This window comes from Emys orbicularis, chromosome 7 (assembly GCF_028017835.1).
Source record: "Emys orbicularis isolate rEmyOrb1 chromosome 7, rEmyOrb1.hap1, whole genome shotgun sequence".
NCBI lineage: Eukaryota > Metazoa > Chordata > Testudines > Emydidae > Emys > Emys orbicularis.
Window position 1 is genome coordinate 12226197 of NC_088689.1, and position 27817 is coordinate 12254013.

General features: G+C 42.4%; 1 protein-coding gene across 1 annotated transcript in view; it reads left to right on the forward strand.

Moving 5' to 3' along the window:
* The first annotated feature begins 795 nt into the window (after positions 1-795).
* The window catches only part of TDRD1 (tudor domain containing 1), a 64224-nt gene continuing 37202 nt past the window's right edge, over positions 796-27817 (forward strand). The window contains exons 1-11 of the mRNA XM_065407943.1: positions 796-879; positions 3374-3725; positions 5095-5165; positions 5969-5992; positions 9472-9619; positions 10276-10381; positions 11912-11975; positions 18294-18398; positions 18804-18986; positions 19943-20086; positions 27287-27461. Of these exons, the coding sequence (XP_065264015.1) occupies positions 3407-3725; positions 5095-5165; positions 5969-5992; positions 9472-9619; positions 10276-10381; positions 11912-11975; positions 18294-18398; positions 18804-18986; positions 19943-20086; positions 27287-27461 (1339 nt within the window). The 5' untranslated portion in view covers positions 796-879; positions 3374-3406. The remainder of the gene's footprint in view (positions 880-3373; positions 3726-5094; positions 5166-5968; positions 5993-9471; positions 9620-10275; positions 10382-11911; positions 11976-18293; positions 18399-18803; positions 18987-19942; positions 20087-27286; positions 27462-27817) is intronic.

Consider the following 27817-nt stretch of genomic DNA (forward strand, 5'->3'; position numbering starts at 1 on the left):
GTGCTTGCTGTACATTTATAATTATTACACTGTTTGTCACTGATCCTATGAGAGCCTTTGCCCTGTACAATCACAAGTAGTGGGCGCTTTGAGTAGCGGTGGGCAGATATTAAAAAAAAAAAAAATTGTTTTGTATATCAACTACTTGCAACAAAAACTGATTAAAAAACAAATGCGATGAAAACTTCTGAAATAAGTTCTGCTCTATTGATTTAATAAGGGAAAAGAATATTCATCTCCATTTCAGTCTATTTTTGCTACACATCCAGCAACCGTGGCCAGTGTACGTGAAGCTGTGGCTGTTTGTACTGTCCCCTGGCATGGAGTGGTGGGGGTAGGAACGCAGCCTCTGATGTCACATGGAACATTGGGGGTGTAGGGAGGTGCTAAAATGGAGTTCTCCATTGACTACCGAGGGAGGCGAGCCCATGCTTGTTGAACTTGTAGGTCAGCAAGTGTCTGCAGTATTAGTGCTTGCTCCTGGAGAAGTCCCATTAGGTCTGGGTGCATTTCCCTCTACTTTTCCTGCTGTGACTCCTTTCTCCATATAGTCAGCAGTATTCGCCCTCCAGGCCTTCTGTTCACAGTCCGATGCAGCACTGACTTGCAGGATCTTGTTGAGCTTATCCTTCCATGTTGTCTCCTTTCTTTTCCTCATCAGGGCCAGGTGTTCCACAGGCGAGGAGGGGATATCCCTCAAGGCTGCAACGGCAATAGCCACAGATAAAACACAAAGACTCGTCACTGTATTTAGTTAAAACAGAAGGTGAAAGTTAATGTTCAGAACTCATTCCCATAAAAGTTTTAAACAAGACATTCTTATTGGGACTTCAGCTTTGGAGCACTTTGGCACAGCACCACCCTCTGGTCCCAGGCACAGTGAGTATGCCCTATGAGGGAAGTAGGGGGGAGGGGGAGGGAATTGTTTGATTGCCTGAAACAATAAAACTTTGGTCCTTGTTTCCATGTATGAATGCAGGGCAATGGCACTGAGTAGTGCCACTATTTTCACAGGTGGTGATTTTTAGCTGATATTTCGCTCCTGAGGGTAACAAAGGCACAGAGAGCACAGCTGCTGCTGGCATTCCAAAGCCTCCTGGGCCTGCATGCTGTTAGCCTGTTTAAAGCAATGGTGCCTGCCAAAGTCATTGTGACTGGCACAGGAAAGTGTCCTATTGCAGAGGAAGAAATAAGACTGCCATCTCCGGAAATCTTCAGGAGAGGATTGCAGAGTACATCCATGGAAGTTTCATTGAGATCTCTCAGGAGGATTCAGGGGACATCCCTGTGTACATAAACATTTACACATCTCTTCTCTTCTCCCCTTCCCCCCTGCCAATGTTGGACTGCTACCTCTTCTAGTACAAGTAAAAGACCGAAAAGTAGATACCTTTGTCCTGCGAAGTTGGTGTGTGGCACCATCTGTACATTTAAACATTGTAATGGAGAAGGTATTCACATATTTACTCAAGGTTCCTTCCTGTGCATCAGGCTCAGCTGGCGGGATTGGCTAAACCAGGGGTAGGCAACCAATAGCACGCATGCCAAAGGCGGCACGCAAGCTGATTTTCGGTGGCACTCACGCTGCCCGGGTCCTGGCCACTGATCCGGGGGGCTCTGCATTTTAATTTAATTTTAAGTGAAGCTTCTTAAACATTTTAAAAACCTTATTTACTTTACATACAACAATAGTTTAAAGAACAGGAGTACTTGTGGCACCTTAGAGACTAACAAATTTATGCTCAAATAAATTTGTTAGTCTCTAAGGTGCCACGAGTACTCCTGTTCTTTTTGCGGATACAGACTAACACGGCTGCTACTCTGAAACCTGTAACAATAGTTTAGTTATATATTATAGACTTATAGAAATAGACCTTCTAAAAACATTAAAATTTATTACTGGCATGCGAAACCTTAAATTAGAGTGAGCAAATGAAGACTCGGCACACCACTTCTGAAAGGTTGCCGACCCCTGGGCTAGACTGTAGTGTAGTCTCAAACATGTCCTGCTTGGGACATAGCTGGATGCCTCCAATGCCGCATTGCAGATCCTCCATCCTCCTCCTCCTGCTTGCTGTTAACGGCAGGTGTCTCCTTTGGGCTCCTCCGAGGTATTAGCAGTGCTGTGCAGGGTGCTGGTGGGGTCTCCACTAAGTATGGCAAGCAGCTAGTTGTAAAAGCAAGTTTGCGGCTAGGCACCAGATTAACTGTTGGCCTTCCTGGCCTTGTGGGATGCCTGCCACAGTTCCTTCATTTCCATGTGGTACTGTTGCTGATCCCTGTTGTTTCCCTTTGCCTGCCTCCCCTATTCAGTTTTTCATAGATGACCACATTTCTACAACTGCTCTGTAGCTATGCCTGCACAGCCTCTTTTCCTCAGGCCATAGTACCTCCAGACAGGAGTGTCTAGAATGTGTAAGTGGCATGACCGGTTGGGCAGTTGCACACAACAAGGGAGAGCTGCTAGCTGGGCTGTTGGGAAAAGGCATTTCAAAAATTAACATTTGAGGGGGCGGGTTCTGGTCTCCATGACCCCTGGGCAGTGGAGTTCACAGTTGTGACCAGAGCAGTCACTGTTGGGCATTGTGGGACAGCTGCTGGAGGCTTGTAAGGGTCGACATAAGTCATGCAGTGTCTACACTTGTTCTGTGTCAATCTCAGTGTGTTGGCCATGGCTCAATGCCATTTGGGGAGGTGGTGTTACTGCATCACCGTAACAGGGTGTTTATGTCATCTGGAGATAAATTTGAGTGCAGACACACAGAGACACATACGCACACACACATATATATGTGACTTATGTCAGCCTAACTTTCTAGTGGAGACCAGTCCCAAATGCCAAAAAACTCATTGAAAAGCAGAGCCTGGTACAGTATACTCCCAAGATAATCCTTGCCAAATCGAAATTTGATTTTCTTCCTAATATTTCAGCTTGTAATACTTCAGAACCCTTGCCTTCAGTTGCTTATCTCTAGTCCTTGAAGAACAGGGGACTATAACAATTTAGTGTTACATCTCCAGTTTTTCTCAGAATTATACTGTTAGTATTAGCTTAACATAGACACGGGTTTACTACAAATATGGACAGCTCAATGAGAGACAGATTTATTTCCGTCCACCATCACTACCCCTTTGAGAGTTCTTTACTAACAAATTCTCGGTCAGGAATGACAAAAATGGTTGAAATTTTAAGGAAGAAACTTAATACACCTTTCTTTTAGGATAATCATTTATACTTTATTTTCTTCATTAGTTTAATAAACATCGTTAAAACTTTCCTTAAAATTAAGCTATATTTAAGTATTTTAAAAGTCAGAGTTGAATGCTATATCCAGTTTAACACATGTTTCAACTACTTTTTTTTTTCCTCTAGGTTTTTGTAATTACAAAATAGTAACTTTGTAGGATGTCAGGGAATGATTTGGGTGTGCATGTTTACAAGATAAACCAACGATTTCATATAAAGAGCAAGGAGACGAAAGCCCCAAATGAATCCTTAAGAAGCCCTCGCGCCTACCCCAACTGCCAAGTGAAAAGCTCTGAGCTTGGAGGTAGAACTTCTGGATTATCCAACAAAAACTTCTTATTTTGTGAGCAAACTAAACAGTTCTTTACTAGTCGTGAGAATGGTTTAGGAGATGCTAGCTCTCATTGCAAGAGTGGAGTGGCAAATGACTTTAACAAGGAAGAGTTTGGATCAAAGATGAGCAAGGGAATGCTAACAGGTGAGAGAAAACATCTTTTAAATAGGGTAAGCTATGTGAAGGCTTACCTTTTTGTAGCACTATACAACATGCCCATACATGTGGTGTGCAGGTGGGAGGGAAAAGACTAATTTAATAAACTTCCTCACTAATCTGAAATTCCAGTTTGATAAAGGTCATCAATCTGAATACAGTTTGACTACATGGTAACGGGATAACATTAATTTGCCATATGCATGTGTATATGTAAAAATTATGCACAACAATTGTAAATGTATCTGACTAAGGAATAAAATTCATTAAAGGGAGACTATCAAATTGTAATCCAGTCACTTAAAAAAAAGTTAATAATTTCAGGGACTGCTTATGTCTTGATACCTGGAGTTTTCCCTTGCTTGTGTAAGTCTTTCAAACAGCAACAAGCATACAATACTCGTGGGAGAATTCTGCACCACTGTGCAATTCAGAATTTGCATGGAATGTTCTGTGCAGAATTTTATTTTTCCCCTGCAAAATTGGCCCTGCAGAGCTGCTGGGGGCTTCTAGACCTGGCAGAGCAGTGAGGATGCAGGCAAAATCATTTGAGTGCTGATAGTCTTCCAGTGCTCTTCCTTCAGTCTTCTCCTCTTCCCCCGCCCCCCCCCCCCCCCCCCCCCGCCTCGCAAGGACAAACAGCTTCTCCCATAATTGAAAGCCCTAGGAAATAATTCTTGAGTGTCTCAACACAAAGAACCATGGGATATGCCCCTCCTAGGCACATGGGTAAGTGCAGAAATAATGTGAAACAGTAATGCAGGTATGGCTTTGCTATGGGGACATTCACATCCAGACTAGGCTAACCTGGATGTTCAGATCTGGGTGCCAATCACCTAGGTTAACTGTGCAGTAAAACTAGAAACAATTATTTTAGCTAATATTTCTATTCCCGTAATATTGGGTCTACTAATGGCAATTCAGAATGTTTATTGGGTCTCTCTTTAAATCTTGTGTTTGGGGTCATACTCTTTTAAAGTCACACCCATGGACTTAAGTGGTGTAAAATTTGTATTGATAAGGATGCATGATTTTGTTAATTACTCATCCAACGTCTTGTATCAAGTGATAGACTGGTCTCGTTTTTATTACATGAGGATACTGTAGTTTCTGTGATGTCTTTGGTAAGAATGATTTGTGTCAAAAATTGATGTTAGTCAATTGTAAAACAAAAAGCTGTGGCACTTGTGTTTTCATATTCCTTGCTCTTAATTTGTAGAAATGGAAGATCTTCAGTTTTCTTAGACAAAATATTATTTGAAAATTTCTCATGCTTTTTGTAAACAATCTGTTAATACTACTCCTGTCTTTGGTTTTATGAAATCAGACCATTTCGTAAACAATTCTTTGTTTTTAGGAAACTCAGTGGAAAGCATAAGTGGTAGAAGTAGTTTGCTGTTAACACCTTCAACTAAGGAAGAAAATGCTGTAAGTTGGGGTTTTGTGCCAAATTGGTAGCTTGTATAATGCTAACAAATGATCACCATATATTTTATGCCTTTCTAGAATATTTGCATTTGTGTTTATTTTTGCTTCATTTTTTTCCTGTTGGCATCACATTTCAGTTTACAATTAACCATTTGTTTTGTTGTTGTTTGCAGATGCAATATTCTTGCTTACAAGTGACCTTATTTGTGTACTTTATAAAATATAAACTTAAACTGCACATTTAACTTATTTTTAAACATAAATGCCCAGTAGCTCAGCAAAATTTTCACTGTTATTTACAGGTGGTCTATAAACTGCCAAGTAAATATCAGAAAAAATATTAAGGGTTTTAATGAGAAGGTACCTATGGCTCAAATTTAAAAATTGGCATTGGAATGGTGATTTGCTAACAGTATCAGAGATACAGTGCGCTGGTCAAAATTAAAGACATAATTTGAGAGATGCACTTAATCTCCCTCCCCATCCATATTTATCTTGTAATGTAGCTTCTCCAATATTCCTCTGAAAATCACTGACTTGACAAAGATGGAAATTTAAAAGACCCTTGTTTTGTTAAAGGCCATCTGTTCTCCACTAAGCCAATAAATTGACTTCTTCACTGGATAGTGGTCTAGAAAGATCCTGGATCAAATGTAATCTTTGAATCTGTAAGAATTTAAGACTGATGTGAGTCCTAAAGTGATGTTCATACGCTCGAAGAGGTCATAAATGTAAAGTTTTTGAGGTGCATGAAATGTAGGGAAACTGAATGACCCGGTTCCTCTATCCTGTTTTCTCTCTAGGTTGCTGGTCCAAACTTAATCCAGGTGAGTAAAAAATTAACATTTGGCCATTCAGTCGGATGAATATTGTACTCACATGAAATAAAGTAGAAATTTTGAAAAAAGAAACTTGACAAATGTTAGAGAAGTTTGTGATATACCTACTTTTGAATGTACTTGTCTGTTGTAAATTTCTTCTTTCTGGGCTAGTTATGTTATATTTCTCGCTTCTATTCTAATAATTTTTCAAAATTGTCCTCTGTTTGTAGGTCTCCTACTTTTCCTTTTTTTTCTGGCTGTTGTCTTGCTCTGCTTTTTGTTGGTCGTCTTCTCCCTATATATATTTTTTTCTCTCCATAGTCACTGGCACACTGAACAAACAGCATTCCCTAACTTATTGGCAAATACCAATTTGCTAATAGCATTTTCTCAATAAGATTTTTAAAATGTCTTTATTCGATTTAGCTTAATTTGGTTCTTCACTGATCTGAGTGTTCACACTAGGGTTTGCACTGATTTAAGTTAAACTGCTGCTAACCTGATTTAGTTACATTGGTGAAAAAACTGTATGTAGGCCAGCCTTCATGCTACAGTGAGGTAAGGTCTTTAATTTTAAATGTCTAAAATCTGTTTGAGGCCCGCACATGTGAGACCTGAAATTGACATTTTTTCATAACTAATGCTGTGTATCTTTTTTTACCAAAGAGTTACTAAATAGCATATGAAGGCTGTGTCTACAATAGTACTTTTCTCGCAAAACTTTTGTCGGCCGGGATGTGAAAAAAACACATCCCTGGCTGACATAAGTTTCACTGACAGAAGTACTAGCGAGGACAGCACTATGTCGGCAGGAGATGCTCTCCTGCCAACCTAGCTACCACCGCTTGTTGGGGATGGTTTAATTTATGCTGATGGGAGAAAGCTCTCCCGTCGGCATAGAGCGGCTACACGGGAGAACGTACAGTGGTGCAGCTGCAGCAGTACAGCTGTGCCGCTGTAAGATCTGTAGTGTAGACGTAGCTGAAATCACCTACTCTTTACTCTGTCGTAATAGTGATAGTAGCTGGCAAAGATGCAGTTTCAGAACTTCTTTGCTTTTGCATGACCTTTATTGTTTCCTTAGATAACAATTCAAACAAAATATAATTAGGTGTAAGAATCAAATGTAAAATAATTTGCTGATGCATTATTCATTAAATGGTCTAATTACAGAATTGTAAATAAAACTAGTAGCTGAAAGCCATGCTGTTGCATAGGCATAATTTTTGTTTTTGGGCAGGGGGGAGCCAAAAATGGTTGAGAACTTAAAAATTGGACAGTAACAGACTGTGAATCCCAGTGATATTCTAAATAAAAAAAGTTTTCAAGCATGCTTGTAGCTGTTTCTATCACTGCAAACTGACTCAACAGGCATTCTTGGCTTCAGAGTGATGTTTGGAGTTGTTTTGTATCTGGGGCAGGGTTGTGATAGGAGTTTTGTGTGCGTGGAGAATGAAGAGTGTTTGCTGCAGTGAGGGCCTGTGTGTGTTTGGGGTTATTGTGTATATTGTTTGTGTAGACTTGTGTCTGGGGGTTGTGTTGATGTGTGCAAGTGGCAGTTAGGACAAGTAATATACCATCTGTGTAGTCGCTCTCATACAACCAATAATATTGTTGCATGAAAATTAGCTATAGAGTAAGGGTGGTGATTAGTTATCTCTGATATCACAATAGTGTAGGACTCTTGGCATGGCTTAGATACAGTAACTCCTCACTTAATGTCCTCCCGCTTAACGTTGTTTCAAAGTTACATCGCTGCTCAATTAGGAAACATGCTTGTTTAAAGTTGTGCAATGCTCCCTTATAACGTCGTTTGGCTGCCTGCTCTGTCCGCTGCCTGTAAGATTCTGTGGAAAAGCAGCGACTTTACAAGGGAGTATTGCACAAGTTCCTCTTCTCCGCCTCCTCCCCCTCCCTCCCAGCGTTCCCCCACCGCCAGAGTGCTTAAGACTTTCTGGGAGGGAGGGGGAGGAGCAGGGAAGCACCATGTCTCCATTCCTCCCTCTCCATCCCAGAAAGTCTGAAGCACTGGTAGGGAGGGGGAGGAGCGGGGAAGCGCCATGTCTACGTTCCTCCCCCTCCCTCCCAAAAAGTCTGAAGCACTGGTAGGGAGGGGGAGGAGCGGGGAAGCGCCATGTCTACGTTCCTCCCCCTCCCTCCCAAAAAGTCCTAACAGCCGCCAAACAGCTGTTAGGCGGCGCTTAGGACTTTGGGACGGGGGGAAGGAGTGGGGATGCGGTGTGCTCCGGAGAGGAGGTGGAGTGGGGGTGGGAAGAGGTGGGTCTGGAGTGGAGCAGGGATGGGAAGAGGCGGGCCTGGAGCATCCCCCAGCAAAGTTGGCGCCTGTTCGTCTCCAGGGAAGCTGCTGCTGCGAAGGTGCTTCCTAGCATCTTTGCCTGCAGCAGGCTGTGCCTGTGTGGGGTAAGCCAGGGGCACTTCCCAACCACAGTACAGTACTGTACAGTATATAATGCCTTTTGTTTGCCCCCAAAAAATTTCCTTGGAACCTAACCCCCCGCATTTACATTAAATCTTATGGGAAAATTGGATTTGTTTAACATCGTTTCACTTAAAGTTGCATTTTTCAGGAACATAACTACAACGTTAAGTGAGGAGTTACTGTATGCCCCTTACTGTAAGTGTATATCCCTTAGAGTCAAAATGGGTGAATCTTATTATATAGTATCAGAGGGGTAGCCGTGTTAGTCTGAATCTGTAAAAAGCAACAGAGGGTCCTGTGGCACCTTTAAGACTAACAGAAGTATTGGGAGCATAAACTTTCGTGGGTAAGAACCTCACTTCTTGCATCTGAAGAAGTGAGGTTCTTACCCACGAAAGCTTATGCTCCCAATACTTCTGTTAGTCTTAAAGGTGCCACAGGACCCTCTGTTGCTTATTATATAGGTAATCCACAATATTGCTGTAACCCAATTGCAGCATAACAGATGTGTTGGCATAATTATTTAAGTTTAAATAAACAGATAAATTGTTTCACTGAAAGAATAAAACTGTTTACATTTTAAAGGTTGGGATTTTTTACTGGATTAAAGCATTTAGGAGCTACACAAATTTGTACTATGAAAAGAATTATTCAATCTCTCTGTTGATCCTGGCATCTTCTCTTGTTAATCAAAAGGTACCCCTAAATGATTGTGATCCAGTTTGTTAGTTAAGTGAAACAGCTCTATATTAGTTTTAAAAAATTAAGAATCTGCTTTAAATATCTGTTTTCATTGCTATTTTAAAGTGTGATCAGGACCTTGAGCAAGTTTTATTCAATTAATACTAAAAACTTAATTTGGTAGCTTTATCTGCAGTTATTTGTAAAGAAAGTAGTATGTGCTTTGGAATTTTGAGAACTTGTAACTTTTCTATACTAGGGTAAGCAGTTCTAGAATTGTAGGTATTCTGTATTGGAATATTACTGCTTTAGGGCTTTGAGTTCCTGTTAAAAAATATTATTTGAGATTTGTGTTCTCTTACAGAGCTCCAATTCTGACTTGCTTCACACAAAGCAGAAAAAGATACAGAATTCCCCTGAGAATATTTTATCTATAAGCTACAATTCAAAACTATTTAATTCGTTAATGCCGACCCCTCGGATGACTACTTGCCATCATTGTGGTCTGTATGGTAAGCCTTTATTACTATCCCTAAGGCCTGCACACACAGTATTCAAGTTGGACTAGGCTTTCAAATATATATGTGCAAAAGGCTCTTATAAAAATGTAGATATTAAGCCATCTCCCCCAGACTTTCACTTTGAAAGAAATTGATATTTTAAATTGGCATAGTAATTCTGTAAAACATAAATAGCAAGGATTTCAAAAGCATCAGACAAAAACTATTAATCAGGCAAATCAATCAATGAATCCATGCTTTGAAAAATCCACAGTGACACCACACAGATGAAAAAGCAAATGCTTAAGTGAAAAATTAATGAAGTACAGACTGGCCTTCTAAAACAAAAAGATAATGGTATATTAAGTTAATCATAAATGTGTATTCTATAACTTGACAGCTCTTTTTGAGAGAATGAAGGTGGATGAGAAAATATTTTATTGGGCCAACTTGTATGGATGAAAGGGACAGGCTTTCGAGCCTTGAAAGCTTGTCCCTTTCACCAACACAAGTTGGTCCAATAAAAGATATTACCTCACCTATCTTGTCCCTCTCATATTCTGGGTCCAACACAGATACAGCACTGCAAACAACTTTTTTTTGTTCAGATTGTGCCTCTTCCCTTCTTTAGGTTAGGCACAGTACTGACTTTTTGTTGTTAATTTTAGGAGACCTGAGATGTTCTCAGTGTAAACAGACATATTATTGCTCTCCAGACTGCCAGAAGAAAGATTGGTCTGCACATGGTATTGTATGCAAGCCAATTAAACAAAAGTAAGTTTAGGATGTTAAAGCAATATCTTGTAACTCAGAGAATCTTAAAAATAGGCAAGTAAGAATTATTCTTGATTTAATTCCAATTTTTCTTTTACTATCATTCAAATACCTTTCGATGATCTATGTTGCTTGGTCTTATACTGAAATATATTCCACATCATTGTAAATCTGAACATCATAAGAAAATGAGGCAGGAGAGGGCCGGAAATTAAAAAAAAAAAAAAAAAAAAAGCTCAAAGGTGACTGAAAATGACCTCTTACAGCTTTATACTGTCCCTGAATGGCTAAATATAAAATTTGCTGAGTTTACAAGTGGAAAACATCTCTCTTGTAAGTTACAGCACTGCAAATGAATTTGGGGTGGGGAAAAGTCAAGCTGAATTTTTTTTTTTCTGCTTCTTGTTACCTGACTAGTAATAAAGATTTTTGCAGCCAGAGCCTACATGTCACTGTGGTGCTACCTCTATTTGCAGCTGCTACATAGTGTTAAAAGAAATTCAAAGCTACTACATGCTTGCTTTATGCTACTCTTCCATATGTATAATAACTGTGGTTACATGGAATGAAATCCTGCCCTATTGAAGTCAATGGGAATTTTGCCATTGACTTCAGTAGGGACAGAATTTCATCCAAGAATGATGTTTGCTCTCTAGTGAGAGAGGAGGGGTTCCATGGATACAAACATTTGCCCTTTACCTTGGGATTCAGTCAAAGTAAAGAACAAACATTTGTACCCTGGAACAGACCTTTGGTGAGCATCCACACTAACCTTTACAAACCTGCTAATTGCCAATTAACTTGAGGTCAAGTCTAAACTCTCATTTAGTGTTTGAGGTTTTTGTCACAACCATAACTAGAGACTTAAAGAAGAAAGAGAGCTGAGATTCTGGAGAAGACAAGTTTCATAGAGGAGCTGGTACCCCACATTGCTGCTTTTCAGCGTAGTCTAAGAACTTTTTGGCCCAGATTGTTTAAGTTTATATTCTTTCTGTAATAATTAGCAGTGAAGTTGCATTAATTTTCATGTCAAGAAAGTAAAATAAAATCTTAATTATCAGAATTTTTTTAAAAAAATGTATCACTACAAAAAGTGAGACACACCTCAGCATGCGTGTATATTAAATGTACATTTAAAAACCTCCCTCAGTTGTCTTCAGATGCAAGAACTGTTACTGCTAGATACCAGCTGTGCAGTATGGTTTAAAAAAATAAAATAAGCTGGCCTTTACATTACTTTATTAAGCAGTCTTTATTGAGGATCTAGGATGCAGGTTGACATGCGTCTGACGAAGTGGGTATTCACCCACGAAAGCTTATGCTCCGATACATCTGTTAGTCTTAAAGGTGCCACAGGACTCTCTGTTGCTTTTTTAGGATGCAGGTTTACACTCATAGGTTTACAGCACTTAAGTCACTTTGCTTTGGGTCTATAAGTACCTGTTACTAAAATTGCTTGATTCTTTATTTGCTTGTTCTTGAATACTGTTGTGACATTCTTTAATAGTTTAATCAACTGCTTTATTTCAGTTTAAAGAAAAGTGAAGATAATGCCAAGTTGCCTGGTGAAATTAAGGATAAATTTGATTTTAAGGTACAGAATGTTAACTTTTATTTTAATTGGCTCTGGTTTTTGGAGAAGCCCACTGCAGGTTGGATATAATAAAGATGTTTTTAAGTTTAATGTGTCATTGTAACATGTTTTAAACATTGTAATGCTCAACTCACTATAGTGAAGAGAATAGGAAGTTAAGAAATTTTGATCGCTTCAAAATACACCGTTGCTTCAAATCAAACGAGCTAGTCTAAGCAGCATTCCAAAATGTTTGTTAAAACTGAAGTTTTTGACAAAAGTAGAGTTCAATTATTGCTGGATCTTACCTGTGTCAGGAGAGAGTATGATAGATGGCATAGGTAGTGGAGGTTCTGATTGGAAGGGAGACATAAATATAAAATGTCTAAATCTGAAACATTACTTACATGCTTACATTTCCTAACACATTGTATATTGTTACCCTTTTTAGCCCAGGCAGTTAGCCATTATTCGGGAATTTGTGCGTTGTTTCCGCTAGGAAGAGAAATTGATGAGTCCGGTATTTCTTTGATGCAATATTGTTGCTTTAGAATGTACACATAGTCCTGTTTCCCAGAATAAAAAAATAGGCGGCGTTTTCTTTGCTTGCAGTTTCAGGATTCTTTCCAGCTAGCACTCTCGTCAAAAATCCCTCTCTTAGCTTTCTCTTCTGCTGCTTCTGCCCACAGACCCATGTTACTCCAGCAGACAATACCCAGCCCTTTGTGTTCGTATTCCATCTCCAGTATTTCAGATTTCAACTGGCCTTGCATACTGTCTGTGTTTTGGGCAGTCGCTCCTATTATTTCAGCTATCTTACTCCAAAAAAGTAGCTTAACTGCTTCTTACATTTATCCTTCATGAAGGGCACTATCATGGCCATCAGCTTCAACAAGGTTTCACCCAACTTCCATCATAACTTTTTCCTTTTTGGAAGGTAAATGGAGGGAAACTAGTCTGCACAAACTATTGGGTATAAATATATCTGAGCTTCCCAGTAAGATTAGCTTTCTGTTTACTTTTCTACTTTAAATCCTTAATCAAGGTTATAGGTCTGATTTCTTTCTTTGCTTTGATGGTAGTTTATATATAGCCATATAAAATAGTCCAGACCTCCAGTGCTTATATTGCAGCATAACTCTCCAGGATGCATTAGTCTATTTAGTTGATTCAAAACAGCAAATGCTAATTGACAATAAAGGTGCCTTGCAAAAGAGGATATATTGATAATGAATTAATACATCCTTATTTCTTGGTTTTTAATAAGTGTATAAAGAACAGAGTTCCTTTTGTGTTCAACTTCAGCTCAGTTTTAAATCTCAGGTTGTGTAAGACTATATGCACTACCAACTAATACAGTGAAGGAAATTTTAATACATTTTATTCTTGCATTGAAAAATGCATCTTACAATATAGGATGTCACAGAAAAGCTTTAGTAGATGTGGATCCCAGTATACAGGTTGGCTGATAAGCCATTATTGGAATCCCTTTGCTTGTGTACAGAAGAGAGAGTATTTTATGATATAATAGTAAGGTACAAATTAAATATGGTGCCATTTTGTTATGGTCTGAGCAAATTAGGTATATATTGAAATCAGTGGGAGTTAAGTGCCTAAATACCTTTGAGGATCTGGGCTTTTGAAACTACTTGGAAAGAAGGCATATGTGCTCATACTTTATTGGAGCATTAGCAGCTTCTGAGTCCTATTTTTGTGTTATTTCTAATGCTGCAGGAAGACCAAGTCCCGTTTAATTTCATTTAGATTTGCAGGTCATGTTAAACTCTTAAGCAAAGCAGTCCTACATTTTTTGTTTTGTTTGTTTTTTGTTGTTGTTTAAATTGGTAAGTTATCCAATACCAAAGGCAATTGCTGCTCTTTTAGGGTATGTCTACATTACGAAATTAGGTCGAATTTATAGAAGTCGATTTTTAGGAAGCGATTTTATACCGTCGATTGAGTGTGTCCCCACTAAGCGCATTAAGTCGGCGGAGTGCGTCCACAGTACCGTGGCTAGCGTCGACTTTCGGAGCATTGCACTGTGGGTAGCTATCCCACAGTTCCCGCAGTCTCTGCCGCCCATTGGAATTCTGGGTTGAGTTCCCAATGCCTGATGGGGCAAAAACATTGTCGCGGGTAGTTTTGGGTACATGTTGTCAGTCGCCCCTCCCTCCATGAAAGCAAAGACAGACAATAGTTTCGCGCCTTTTTTCCGTGCAGACGCCATACTGCTTTCAGCAGACGGTGCAGTAAGACTGCTAACCGTTGTCATCCAACCACTGCTTCCGCTGCAACTCTTCTCTCCTGGTGCCATGAATCCACCTCTCAGGTCCTCTTGTCGTTTGGTACAAATATCTATTCTCGTGGCATCAGTTGTCATCCACCACTTCCGCTGCAACTCTGCTCTCCTGCAGACGCCATACCACAGCAAGCATGGAGCCCGCTCAGCTCACCGCTGCTGTTGTGAGCATTGTAAACACCTCGCGCATTATCCTGCATATGTGCAGAACCAGAACCTGCAAAAGCGGGCGAGGAGGCGACGACAACGCGATCACAACACTGATGAGGATATGGACACAGACTTCTCTCAAAGCACGGGCCGTGGCAATTTGGACATCATGGTGGTAATGGGGCAGGTTCGTGCCGTGGAATGCCGATTCTGGGCCCGGGAAAAAAGCACAGACTGGTGCGACGACATAGTGTTGCAGGTCTGGGATGATTCCCAGTGGCTGCGAAACTTTTGCATGCTTAAGGGCACTTTCATGAAACTTTGTGACTTGCTTTCCCCTGCCCTGAAGCGCAAGAATACCAAGATGAGAGCAGCCCTCACAGTTCACAAGCGAGTGGCGATAGCTCTCTGGAAGCTTGCAACGCCAGACAGCTACTGGTCAGTCGGGAATCAATTTGGAGTGGGTAAATCTACTGTGGGGGCTGCTGTGAGCCAAATAGCCAACGCAATCACTGAGCTGCTGCTATCAAGGGTAGTGACTCTGGGAAATGTGCAGGTCATAGTGGATGGCTTTGCTGCAATGCAATTTAACTGTAGTGGGGCGATAGACGGAACGCATATCCCTATCTTGGGACCGGACCACCTTGGCAGCCAGTGCATAAACTGCAAGGGGTACTTTTCAATGGTGCTGCAAGCACTGGTGGATCACAAGGGACATTTCACCGACATCAACATGGGATGGCCGGGAAAGCTACATGACGCTCGCATCTTCAGGAAATGTGGTTTGTTTGAACAGCTGCAGGAAGGGACTTACTTCCCAGACCAGAAAATAACTGTTGGGGATGTTGAAATGCCTATAGTTATCGAAATGCCTATAGTTATATTTCCTTAATGCAGGGGTCGGCAATGTTTGGCACGCGGCTCGCCAGGGTAAGCGGCGCGGGCGAGCGATGTGCTGGCCGCGGCTTCTCGCCGCCCCCATTGGCCCGGGACGGCGAACCGCGGCCAGTGGGGGCCGCGATCGGCCGAACCTGCCGCGTCAGCAGGTAAATAAAACTGGCCCGGCCCGCCAGGGTGCTTACCCTGGCGAGCCGCGTGCCAAATGTTGCCGACCCCTGCCTTAATGCCATGGCTCATGAAGCCATACACAGGCACCCTGGACAGTAGTAAGGAGCTGTTCAACTATAGGCTGAGCAAGTGCAGAATGGTGGTAGAATGTGCATTTGGATGTTTAAAAGCGCGCTGGCACAGTTTACTGACTTGATTAGACCTCAGTGAAACCAAAATTCCAATTGTTATTGCCGCTTGCTGTGCGCTCCACAATATCTGTGAGAGTAAGGTGGAGACGTTTATGGCGGGGTGGGAGGTTGAGGCAAATCACCTGGCCGCTGATTACGCGCAGCCAGACACCAGGGCGATTAGAAGAGCACAGTAGGGCGTGCTGAGCATCAGAGAAGCTTTGAAAACCAGTTTCATGACTGGCCAGGCTACGGTGTGAAAGTTCTGTTTGTTTCTCCTTGATGAAAACCCGCCCCCTTGGTTCACTCTACTTCCCTGTAAGCCAACCACCCTCCTTGCCCCCCTTTGATCTCCACTTGCAGAGGCAATAAAGTCATTGTTTCAAATTCATGCATTCTTTATTAATTCGTCACACAAATAGGGGGGTAACTGCCAAGGTAGCCCGGGAGGGGTGGGGGAGGAGGGCAGCACCAGGCGGGGTGGGGAAGGAGGGAAGGACAAGGCCACACTGCACTTCAAAACTTATTGAATGCTAGCCTTCTGTTGCTTGGGCAGTCCTCTGGGGTGGAGTCGGGTGCCTGGAACAACACTTCTCCTCTTCTTCTCCCCCCCCCCCCCGGTTCCCCGGCGTTCTTGGGCATCTGGGTGAGGAGGCTATGGAACTTGGGGAGGAGGGAGGGCGGTTACACAGGGGCAGCAGCGGCGGTCTGTGCTCCTGCTGCCTTTCCTGCAGCTCCACCAGACGCCGGAGCATATCAGTTTGATCCCCCAGTAGCCTCCGCATTGCATCCCGCCCCTCTCATCTCACGCGTCCCTCCTGTCCTCACGTTCATTTTCTGCTTTCCTGGACTCTGACATTGTTTGCCTCCACTCATTCTTCTGAGCTCTTTCAGTGCAGGAGGACTGCATGAGCTCAGAACATTTCATCGCGAGTACGTTTTTTTTGCCTTCTTATCTGCGCCATCCTCTGGGATGGAGATGATAGGGGGAGCGTTGAAACATTTGCGGCTGCGGGAGGAAAAAAGGGAGAGTAGTATTTAAAAAGGCAGATTTCAGAGAACAATGGGTAGACACTTTTATGGTGAACCAAGCTGTTAACATTACATAGCACGTGCTTTTGGTACAAAGTCGCATTTTGCCTCTTCTATTGAGGGCCTGCTGGTTTGGTGTGAGAGATGACACACACAGGGCCAGGCAACAGAATTTGGCTTGCTGGCAGCCATGGTAAGCCACAGTCTTTCAGCTTCTTCAACCTTCATAACATGTGGGAATGGTTTCAAACAGCAGCGCCCTCCTTTCCCATACCAAGCACCCGTTGGGTTGGCCTTTAAAAGGAGGGGCTGTACTGGCTGCGAATGCATCCCAAGTCTTCAGGGGAAATTAAACATGCTTGCTTTTAAACCATGCATTATATTTACAAAGGTACACTCACCAGAGGTGCCTTCTCCGGCTTCATGGTCTGTGAGCCTGCCTTGGGAGGGTTGGGAGCATATTGGCTCCAGGGTGATAAACAGTTCCTGGCTGTTGGGGAGAATGGTTTCTCCGCTTGCGTGCTATGCGCTATCCTCATCCTCCTCCACCTCCTCATCTTCCGCATCCCCCCAAATCCTCATCCCTGTTGCATGAGACTCCCCCCTTGCAGGTGTCCACGGACAGGGGTGGGGTTGTGGTAGGGGCGTTATCTGGGGCTCTGACCCAGAGCGGCCGTTTGCCTCTTTGGTTTTTTGGTAGGCTTGCCTGAGCTCCTTAATTTTCATGTGGCACTGCTGCGGGTCCCTGTTGTAGCCTCTGTCCATCACGCCCTTGGAGAGATTTTTCAAATATTTTGGCATTTCGTCTTTTGGAACGGAGTTCTGATAGCACGGATTTGTCTCCCCAAACAGCAGTCAGATCCAGTGCCTCCCATTCGGACCATGCTGGAGCTCTTTTGCGATTCTGGGACTGCATGGTCACCTGTGCTGATCAGCTCGTCACGCTGGTCAAACAGGAAATGAAATTCAAAAGTTCGCGGGGCTTTTCCTGTCTACCTGGCCAGTGCATCTGAGTTGAGAGTGCTGTCCAGAGCGGTCACAATGGAGCACTCTGGGATAGCTCCCGGAGGCCAATACCGTTGAATTGCGTCCACGCTACCCCAAATTCGATCCGGCAATGTCAATTTCAACGCTAATCCCCTCGTCGGGGAGGAGTACAGAAATCGATTTTAAGAGCCGTTTAAGTCGACAAAAATGGCTTCGTCATGTGGACGGGTGCAGGGTTAAATAGATCTAGTGCTGCTAAATTCGACCTAAACTCGTAGTGTAGACCAGGGCTTAGACTTCAAAACTGTATGCCTGTACCGGGTGCTTTCAAACACCTTTGTATAGAACAGTGCTCACTTTTGTCAGAAGAGTTGCTATTCTGAGCAAGCGGTGAAGAGTTGAAGGAAGGTAGTGTCTTTGTACTCTTTATAGTGTTTAGGCCTAAAATTTTCAAAAGCACCTAAGTTGACTTTCTCTGAGACTTAAATTCTTCAGTACCTAAGTCACTTTTGAAAGTTGCACTTGGGTACTTTTGAAAATTAATTAAGCATAAATGCTTTAAAGTGCTACCCTCAACTGGGTAATATGTAGACAATTCCAATTTAGAAGTCACCTATATTTGTTTCTAAATAGGGCAGTTTAACCCCTGTTGATGCACACAAGATAGAAGATGACATCAAGAAAATAATGCTTTCTGACCTGCAAAATCTAGGGCTCAAAAAAGCTATGGAAATACAGGTACTTTCTCCTTGCCACTCATTGCATGATTACATTTCTTTTTGGAAAATATTGATACATTTCACTGTCAGCATCTTCTGTGTTGTTCATATCTATTTCTTGGACAGGCAAGTCACTTCACCACTGTATGCCTGTTTCCTCACCTGTAAAATGTGGATAGCAATCCTGGCCCATCTTTTTAAGAGTTGTTCCATCTATAGATGGAACTGCTATAAAAGGGGTACGGGTGGTATTTTAGAATTGGGCGTTCCTGGCATCAGTAGTGTACATCTATCAGTTCTAACTGATACAGAATATTTATAGTATATAGACGCTCTTCATGTGTCCATTAAATAGTAAACATGGTAAGTTATTGATGACAAGTATTAATGTTAGATACTTCAGTAATATGGCTTTTCTTTTTAGGGTACAGTCACAGAATTCAGGAACCCAAGTGAATTTTATATACAGGTCTATTCTCCAGAAGTTTTAGAACATATCAGCAAACTTACTGTGAAACTGAAAGATTATTATGCAAATATTGTTAACCAAGAGGAATATATTCCTATCAAAGGGGAAGTTTGTGTTGCAAAATATTCTCTGGATCAGGTAACTTTCTTTTATTTGGGGCCTGGTAAACATTTTTAAAAGAATGTGGGACTGTAAATATCTAAATGTTCTAAATATCTTTTAAATTGTGTGTGTTCACTCAGTTTTATATATTCTGTTTTGTGTTGCATGTAACTCCCATTGTTAGCACTTGCATCGAGTGACGAATCTGTTGTAGCATTTGGAAAGTGGGTGTAGCTTATACTGTACTCTTGCACATTCTGAATTCCAACTTTGTAGAAATTCTTGTCTTTTGAGAGAGTTTTCTTTGTCCAAGAGTAGATCATTTTCATGTAATATTTTTTTAAGTTATTTTTTCTGTTAATTTTTTTTTAAACAGACCCTAAGCAAGTCAAAATACTTTCCAGAATGGACTATCTTGCTATTGGTACAAAGGGGCAACCTGCAAATAAGAGTTATACCTCAATTTTTTTTAACCTTAGTGCAGGTCATTTGACCCTCCCCATTTACTTCTGATTCTTACCTGGTGTGTGGCCTGACTTTCCTGACAGCAGTTTTGTTGTTAGTAAAACAACTTATTTCCCCCCTTCGTCGTCATCTACACTTTCTTCTTTCCTCCTCCTCCTTCTTTCCCTCAATGCTACCAGACTCTTAGGCTGTTAGGAGCATTGTCATGATATGTGGTGTCTGTCTTGGGGGAAGGAGGTGGAAATTTCTTTGGCGCAGACTTACTGTGAATCCTGAATGTTTTGTGCTTTGAAATGAGCCTTGTCTTGGTGACAGTGCTAATTCTTTTTCAGATGGCTTTTGCCCAAAACTATTGCTATACAATGAGTCTTTTGTTCAGTTGAGTTGCTTCAGAACTGATCAATATTTTTTACTTTGTTGCCAACTTGATGGAGTAAAAGTAATTCCTGAAATTATTCCTTTTGTGGAGAATATAATGAGTGTGTAGTTGTGTTTTTACATCCAGAATATCATTTGTTCATGTGTAGACCTGGAACAGAGTACTGGTAAAAAAGGTGGATATCTTGCAGAAGAAAGCACAAGTGTTGTATATCGATTATGGCAATGGAGAAAATGCTCCACTAGATTGGATTAAACCACTCCACAAAGACATTGAACTGTTTCCTCCCTGTGTGAGTATTTCTTTTTAACTTCTAACAGCTAGTTGGGTAAGCAAAAGTTGTATTTAAAATGAACAGTTGTCAATTAAATCACTGTTTCTAGTAGCATGCTATAATTGCAGTTACCACAACGTTTTGTAAAAAGATAATATTGCAAGGGTAGTTTGGTATCATTCCTTTTATAATGATTAGGGATATGATGTTGTCATGGTAAAGTTGTCATGGGGGGAAGGATAGCTCAGTGGTTTGAGCATTGGCCTGCTAAACCCAGGGTTGTGAGTTCAATCCTTGAGGGGGCCACTTAGGGATCTGGGGCAAAAATCAGGACTTGGTCCTGCTACTGAAGGCAGGGGGCTGGACTCGATGACCTTTCGAGGTCCCTTCCAGTTCTATGAGATAGGTATATCTCCATATATTAATTACACATAATTTATGGCACAGTCACAGTAAAAAATAGATGATTTCTCTGTATGATCATGGCAACCTTGTGCACCCAGCTGCCATGCATTAGCAGTTAACTTGTTTTGAAAATTCAAGCACTGATTAACAGTTAGTTGGTTCAATTTGATCTAGTCCTGTTTCCTCTTTGAAACAGGACTAGATCAAATTGAACCAACTAAGGGCAGGTCCACACTGGGGCGGGGGATCGATCTAGGAAACGCAACTTCAGCTACGAGAATAGCGTAGCTGAAGTCGACGTTTCCTAGATCGAACTAAATTTACTTACTGCGGGTCCACGCGGCGCAGGCAGGCTCCCTCGTTGACAGCGCTTCCTCCTCTCGGCGAGCAGGAGTTCCGCAGTCGACGGGGGAGCGCTTCTGGGATCGATCTATCACGTCCAGATGAGACGCGATAAATCGATCCCAGAAGATCGATCTCTACCCGCCGAATTGGGCGGGTAGTGTGGACCAGCCCTAACTGTTAATCAGTGCTTGAATTGGGGGGGGGAGGGGCTGCCCTGTCCTCTCTTCCACTCAGTGTAGAGCTCCTAGAAGGACAGGGCTGGGTTCCCTGTGGTGGCAGCTCCCATTTTCTTCCTTTTTTGTAGGTCCCCTGGACCTCAATTTCTCCCCCCTTTTCCTATCTCCCTCCCTAGCTGGTTGCTGGGATCTGCTACCCGGGCTTGGTGCTTCACTTGGCAGATCCCAGTCTCCGAGGCCCTAGTCTGGAGACGCCCCTTCGTCCTAGCAGGAAGAGAGTGGCGCTGTCCAGTGCTCTGGCCAGTTGCTCTGCAGAGATCAGCTCAAGCCCGCTGCATCTCATCCTGATCACTCTTCCTCCAGTGACAAGCTGGGGCGGGGGGACTGGGCCCAGAGTGGGGTCAGGGATTGAGGTGGTTGGGGGGGGTATTGGGATTGAGTGAGTTGGGGGGAGATTACTGGGGGCGGTGGCATTCAAAGAGGACTAGATCAAAGTGAACTAATGTGGTGTTAATGCATGGAGCAGGATAAATGTCATCATTCGTGGTTCTGTGACGATGGTGAGCTTTCATGGTGGAGTTGAAGTAAATAGCAGAATTCCTGGGTTCCATGACAATGATGACCACCATGACAGAATTGTATGCCTACTAATGATTCAGTTACTGTTAGTAATTCAAAGTTATGGTTTTGTGAAGCTTGTGATAGAAAAATATGCAAGTGTTGAAAGTGTTGGCATGAGTAAGTAAATGTGGTAATTGAAAATTTGTTAAGTTATTAGAGAATTTTGGCCTCTGCATATTTCCACTCATGGAAGATGTGCCTCCCAGTGCAGGCTAGACAGGAGAACTTTCGCCAAGCAGTGCTTGTTGAAGCTCAGATAACACCAGCTAATTTGCCCATCATCTAACATACTGTCACCCACACATCTCACCTAATGCTGAAGCATTCTTGAAATGTTTTTTCTTTGAACCTTTACAGATTGCTAATCATTTTAGACTGCATGGTGGCTGTAGTATTTGGACAAATGTTAATTCGCTATCTGGAATGAGTCCACCGAATTCATTTTCACTTGAAAATTTATACTGAGATCTCAGACTGGCGCTCTATCCCCATACACCTAACATATGATGGGCAATCGTTACCGAGTATGATCATTTTCCATGGGAGTTATGGGTCCTCAGGTGGCTAATAAGGCCAATCCTCGAACCACAAGTTCTATTACAATGAGGGCAAATGTTTTCAGGCTCAGCAGGAGGCAGTTGACCATGACTGGGAGCCAGTCTCTCCTTCCTCCTGCACCTCTTGTCCTCTTCAGCTTGTCGGCGAGCAAGTTCAAAATGCAGGGGACCATCATGTAGGACTTCACTCCATTTTAAGCTATCCTGGGCAAGTGTCTCCCAAGTGTCAATGTCAATATTACACTTTTTTTTAGGTTTTCCTTCAGCAAGTCCTTATAACGCTTCCATTGTCCACCCATGTTACCGTATCCTTCTTTCAGCTGAGAGAAAAGGACCTGTTTTGGGAGGCGATGGTCTGTCATCTGGACAACGTGACCAGTCCAGCGGAATTGCTGATGGATGATCATTGCCTCGAAACTGGTGGTCTTTAGTATCTTTGCCTCGTCCAGAACACTAATATTGGTGCACCTGTCTTCCCATTTGATCTTCAGAATCTTACGATGGCAGCGTTGATGGTGCCTTTCAAGGACTTTCAAGTGGAGTCTATAGGTTGTCCAAGTTTCGACCATACAACAGGGATGGGAGAATAACGGCTTGATAAACAAGAAGCTTGGTGTCTGTTCGAATGTCGTGATCTTCAAAAACCCTGTGCCGTAAACGAGAAAAAGCTACACTGGCACAGCTCAGGCAATGTTGAATTTCTGCATCAATATCTGCCTTGGATGAAAGATCACTTCCAAGGTAGAGGAAGTGATCAACATTCTCCAGTGCTACTCCATTGATTTTTTTTTTTTTTTTTTTTTTTTGGACCGATGAGGCATGTAATACCTCATTTGGAGAGTGCTGATAGAGTACTTTAGTCTTCTTGATATTAAGTGTGAAACCAAGACATGCGTAAGCATCGGCAATCACATTCAAGATAGTTTGAAGATCTTTCTCAGAGTGGGGAAAAGATTGCGTTGTCATCAGCATACTGAAGTTCCACAATAGATGTTGTGGAAATCTTACTCTTGGCTTTCAGCCTGCTAAGCCTGAACAGCTTTCCATCCATTCTGTAAATGATTTCAACGCCAGCTGTAAACTTCCCAGCAATTAGGTAAAGAATGACGGCAATAAAAAAAATTCTCTTTTTACCTAACACATACACCATGAGAAATAGGTGGCTATTTAAGCTGTATTTTGGACCTTGTCCTCTCCCAGTTCCACCACATTTGGGCTGGTTCTCTTCCTGAAAATTGAGGCAGTTCTGACTTGCCCATGAAGCTCTGGGTTTTTAGCTATGCCTCTTCTACCCTTGTGCCAGATTTTTTTTTCTCTGTGTTGTTCGCTGCTGGCATCCCAGCCTTTGGAGCTAATTTAAGGAAAGCTGTGACAAGACGCGGAGACTGATTTCCACAGTGTCATGGAACCAGGAGACATCAGTCAGTCTTTGCCCAAAGCTCCTGGGTCTTCTGCACAGAGATGGTTTCATGGACAAGACAGTCTCCTTTACTACGCAGCTCTGTATCCTAAGAGCAGGTCCACTCTGTGCATTGAATGAAGTAAGACTCCTGTGAGGCAAAATGGTATGTGATCATAAATAAGGACTGTTATAATACATATATACAATAGGACTAAATTAAAATTGCAAAAGCCACCTTAATTCTGGTGTTTCCTTTCTTTTGGACACTTGACTTTGCAACCTTAATGTTCTTTTAAAATGGCTTTGTGTGTTTAATTTCCTAGATTTTTAAAAAGCAAACTGGAAAAACAAATTCCATCTCTTGGCATCATATTGATACCCATGTGGTTCATCAGCACTGTTGAGCATATCCAATGTGGATGAAATTGTGGAGATTTTAGCTGCAAAAATCTGAAGTTTCTTCTGGACATGTATGAGGAGCTGTGACTTTTCCCCCCAGAGACTTAAAACTTGGCCACATATGGGCAGTTTTTCACAGGGATGGCAAAATATGCACCCCTAAATACAAAGGCCACTCCTTCCTTCCTTCCCCTCAAAACTTCAAGTATAGGTTCCTTGAGAATCTCTCATTTAAATTGGGGGAAGCACCCTTTCCAGATATGCAAGGGGAGTACTGTTTTGCCCATAGCTTCCTACCAAGGTGCTCATGACACATGCTTCTGTGTTCGGGTGGGGAACTCCCCTGGGACATCTTCAGACCCAAGACCTCTGGATTTCCAGTGAGACTCACCTTCATATAAATATACTTGCTGATAACCTATGCTGTCATACAATTGTCATTCATAAAGCCGTGTTTTGTTTTGTTTTTAAAAAAGGCCAAAAATGACTGAGAACTTAAAGTAGATGGTAACAGACAGTGAATCCCAGTAATGATTGCACCTTATGATATTCTAAACAAAAAACTCTCAAGTATGCTGTCGCTGTTCATCACTTCACGCTGACTCAAGACATTCTAGGCTTCAGAGTTATAATGCTGGAATCTTATATAGATCAGAAATCCGAGCTATTGGTCTAGCATTCACAGCTATCCCTTTCCACTCTGTGAGGTTTGACAGTCCAGGTCAGAGCACTCAATACAACAGCAATGTAGTAATGTTTTGTAAGACAGGGTGGAACATGATCATTCCCTCTTTGCCAGGAAACTGTTTTTGGAACTGGTGCATTTGTCACCAAATCATTCCAGTAGCTCTGCTTCTGCCAGAATTATAAAATGTCCTAGGACCATCTCCACAGACAGTTCACAAGCAAACCACAGATGGACTGTCATGGACTCTGTCATCCAGAACATCTTTCTGTAAGTGGGGTCACCTGACTGTAGATCTGTTCGCCTCAAGGGTTAATGTCAGCTGTTTTGCTCAAAGGGGAGGGTCTGAGCCAGGTTCTCTGACAAGTGATTTCCTCAACTTGTGGACTTCAGGAATAATCTAGGCTTATCTACTGATACCATTAATACCGAGGGTTTTCAGAAACCACATTGTAGGATTCAGCGGTGATGATCATATTAAAACCAGCACAGTCAGTTCTGGTACTGGGACCTCATGAACTTGTCCACTCAGCCACAGATATCCTCATCTTTTAACTATCATAATCTCTCAGAATGAAGGACACTTTCTACATCTGGACCCAGCTTTGTTGCGCTTGACAGGGCGGATGCTGGCTTGCTAATCATCACGGAGAGAAGCTGCTCTGCAGAGCTCAGAGCATACTAGTTCAGAAAAGACTCTACTAGACTAATATAAGCAGCCAAGTGGAAAAGATGCCCTGTTTGGGCGGAGCAATGCCATTTATGTCCTCAAAAGACTTCTATTCTTGCCATTGTGGACGATGCACTCTCACTGACTAACTCAGGGCTATCAGTCTGTTCAACCAGAGTACGCTGAGCAATATCAGCTCACCGTCCCCTCCCCCTGAGAGTCGCATCATATTCTCCTTCCCCACAGTAGCCAGGTTCCTTAAGGCTCTTATTTTCCCCCCAGTCCCAGAGCCCTCTCCTTCCTGAGATCCCAGTGTAGTCTTACCTGGGTTAATGGGTTTTCCTTTTTGAGTCCCTCTCATCATGGTCATTCTTGCTCACTCTATCATCCATCTCTGAAGAGGGCCTTATATGTCTATATAGCAGCTAGGAGGTGTAAAAACCCAGTGTGACTGTGGCAACCTAGGTGGTGACTTAGGCTAGCTGCCCGCATACAATCCACGACCCCATGGGTATGTACTCTGGCAGTTAGCCCAAGCCAGCACCTGTGCCAACACAGCCACACTGCTATTTTTAGCATGCTAACTTGAGTAGAGCTTGCATGTGAATATCTACCTGTGTTAGGATTTGCACCTGCTAGCTGCTGTGCAGACATAACTGAAGTGGCTATACCATCAACTCAAAAGTTTGAAATTCAGGCTCTTTTATGTCTTATCCGTCTTATCATGTTCCGTTAGGACAAAGTACCCTAAGGCCTCATGCTACATTTTTTCCCCTCAGTGGTAGCCTTCTATTTAAATCAGATGATTTATCTGCCTGTTTTCTTAAGGACCACTACAAAGAGAAGCTAGAAAGTACACATTTGGTGTGTGTAGGGCTCTTTCATTTTACCTTGACAGGATCAAGCCTTTCAGACTCCCTGAGACTATTTGTAGCATTCGAAGATAGGATGAAAGTTCAGGCAAGATCTACCCAAAAGCTAAGTGTGTGGGTATCTAATTGTATTCGGGTATGCTATGAGCTAACCAGATCAGATCCACCCATGCAGGTAAGAGCCAACTCCATTGGAACTCAGGCTTCCCTGAGATGCATACCTATCTGAAATCCTCAGAGTGGCTACTCTGGGATCAGTCCACACGTTATCACGTTACACAGCCTAGTTGGAGCATCAAGATCTGAAACCCACTTTAGCAGAGCTGTCCTGCAGCCTTTATTTAAGTAGACTTTCTGAGCACCCACCTCCTTTATACTAGGTCACTGCTTGTTAGTCAACAAAAGTGGAATACGTATTGACAGTCATTTAGAGAGAACAGTTACATGCGCTACAGTAACTGGCCCTTTGAGATGTTGTCTATATATATATATATATATATATATATATATATATATATAAACATAAACAAGCGGCGTCCCAAGTTTGGGAAACACTGCTTTAAGGGAACAGAAATGAGAATCAAAACAGACAATTTTGAAGATATTTTATATATATAATATATAATATATATTCCACTGCCCTCCCTCCTTCTCCTGTGAAGTTCTATAGCACCTGGATTCTGTGTCTGTGAAAGAACTGAAGGACGGGGTGGGAGGGGAGGCGCAAGGGCAGTCTTGCACATGGGGTACATGTGCACACCAGAAGTGGAGTATATATGGACAATAGGTCTTGAAGACACATCTGCACTTATTGTAGGGTCTGTAACCATTTTGTATGGCACAATGAATGAGGATAACAGTGGAGGAGGGAAAGAACAGGAACAAGAATTACAATATATTGTCACTTAGTTCCCCTGTAACCGTAGTACCTTATGTAAACAGCTTGAATTGTTAATATGGACTTCATTGACTTGAGTGCAAAAACAAAAATAAGAACCAGTGATTGTGTTTCTTGCAAACCAAAGATTTTGCAAGCCCTAATTTTATTTTCTTTAAAAATGTATTCTTTATGGTCCTCTCTTTCAGGCCATCAAGTGTTGTGTTGCTAATGTTGTTCCAAAACAAGGAGGATGGAACAAAGACTGTGCTAGCATTATTACCCCTCTGCTCGTGGGACAGTACTGTTCGGTGACTGTTGTTGACCTATTACAGGAGGAGATGATGACTTGTTTCGCTGTAGATGTTGTCCTGCCAGGTTCTGGTAAGATGGGTTTGATTGTTCAGGGAAATATCTTCAAAATTGTCTGTTTTGATTCTCATTTCTGTTCCCTTAAAGCAGTGTTTCCCAAACTTGGGACGCCGCTTGTTTAGGGAAAGCCCCTGGCGGGCTGGGCCGGTTTGTTTACCTGCCGCGTCCGCAGGTCCGGCCGATCGCGGCTCCCAGTGGCCGCGGTTCACTGCTCCAGGCCAATGGAAGCTGCTGGAAGCGGCGCGGGCTGAGGGACGTACTGGCTGCCGCTTCCAGCAGCTCCCATTGGCCTGGAGCGGCGAACCACGGCCACTGGGAACCGCGATCGGCCGGACCTGCGGACGCGGCAGGTAAACAAACCGGCCCGG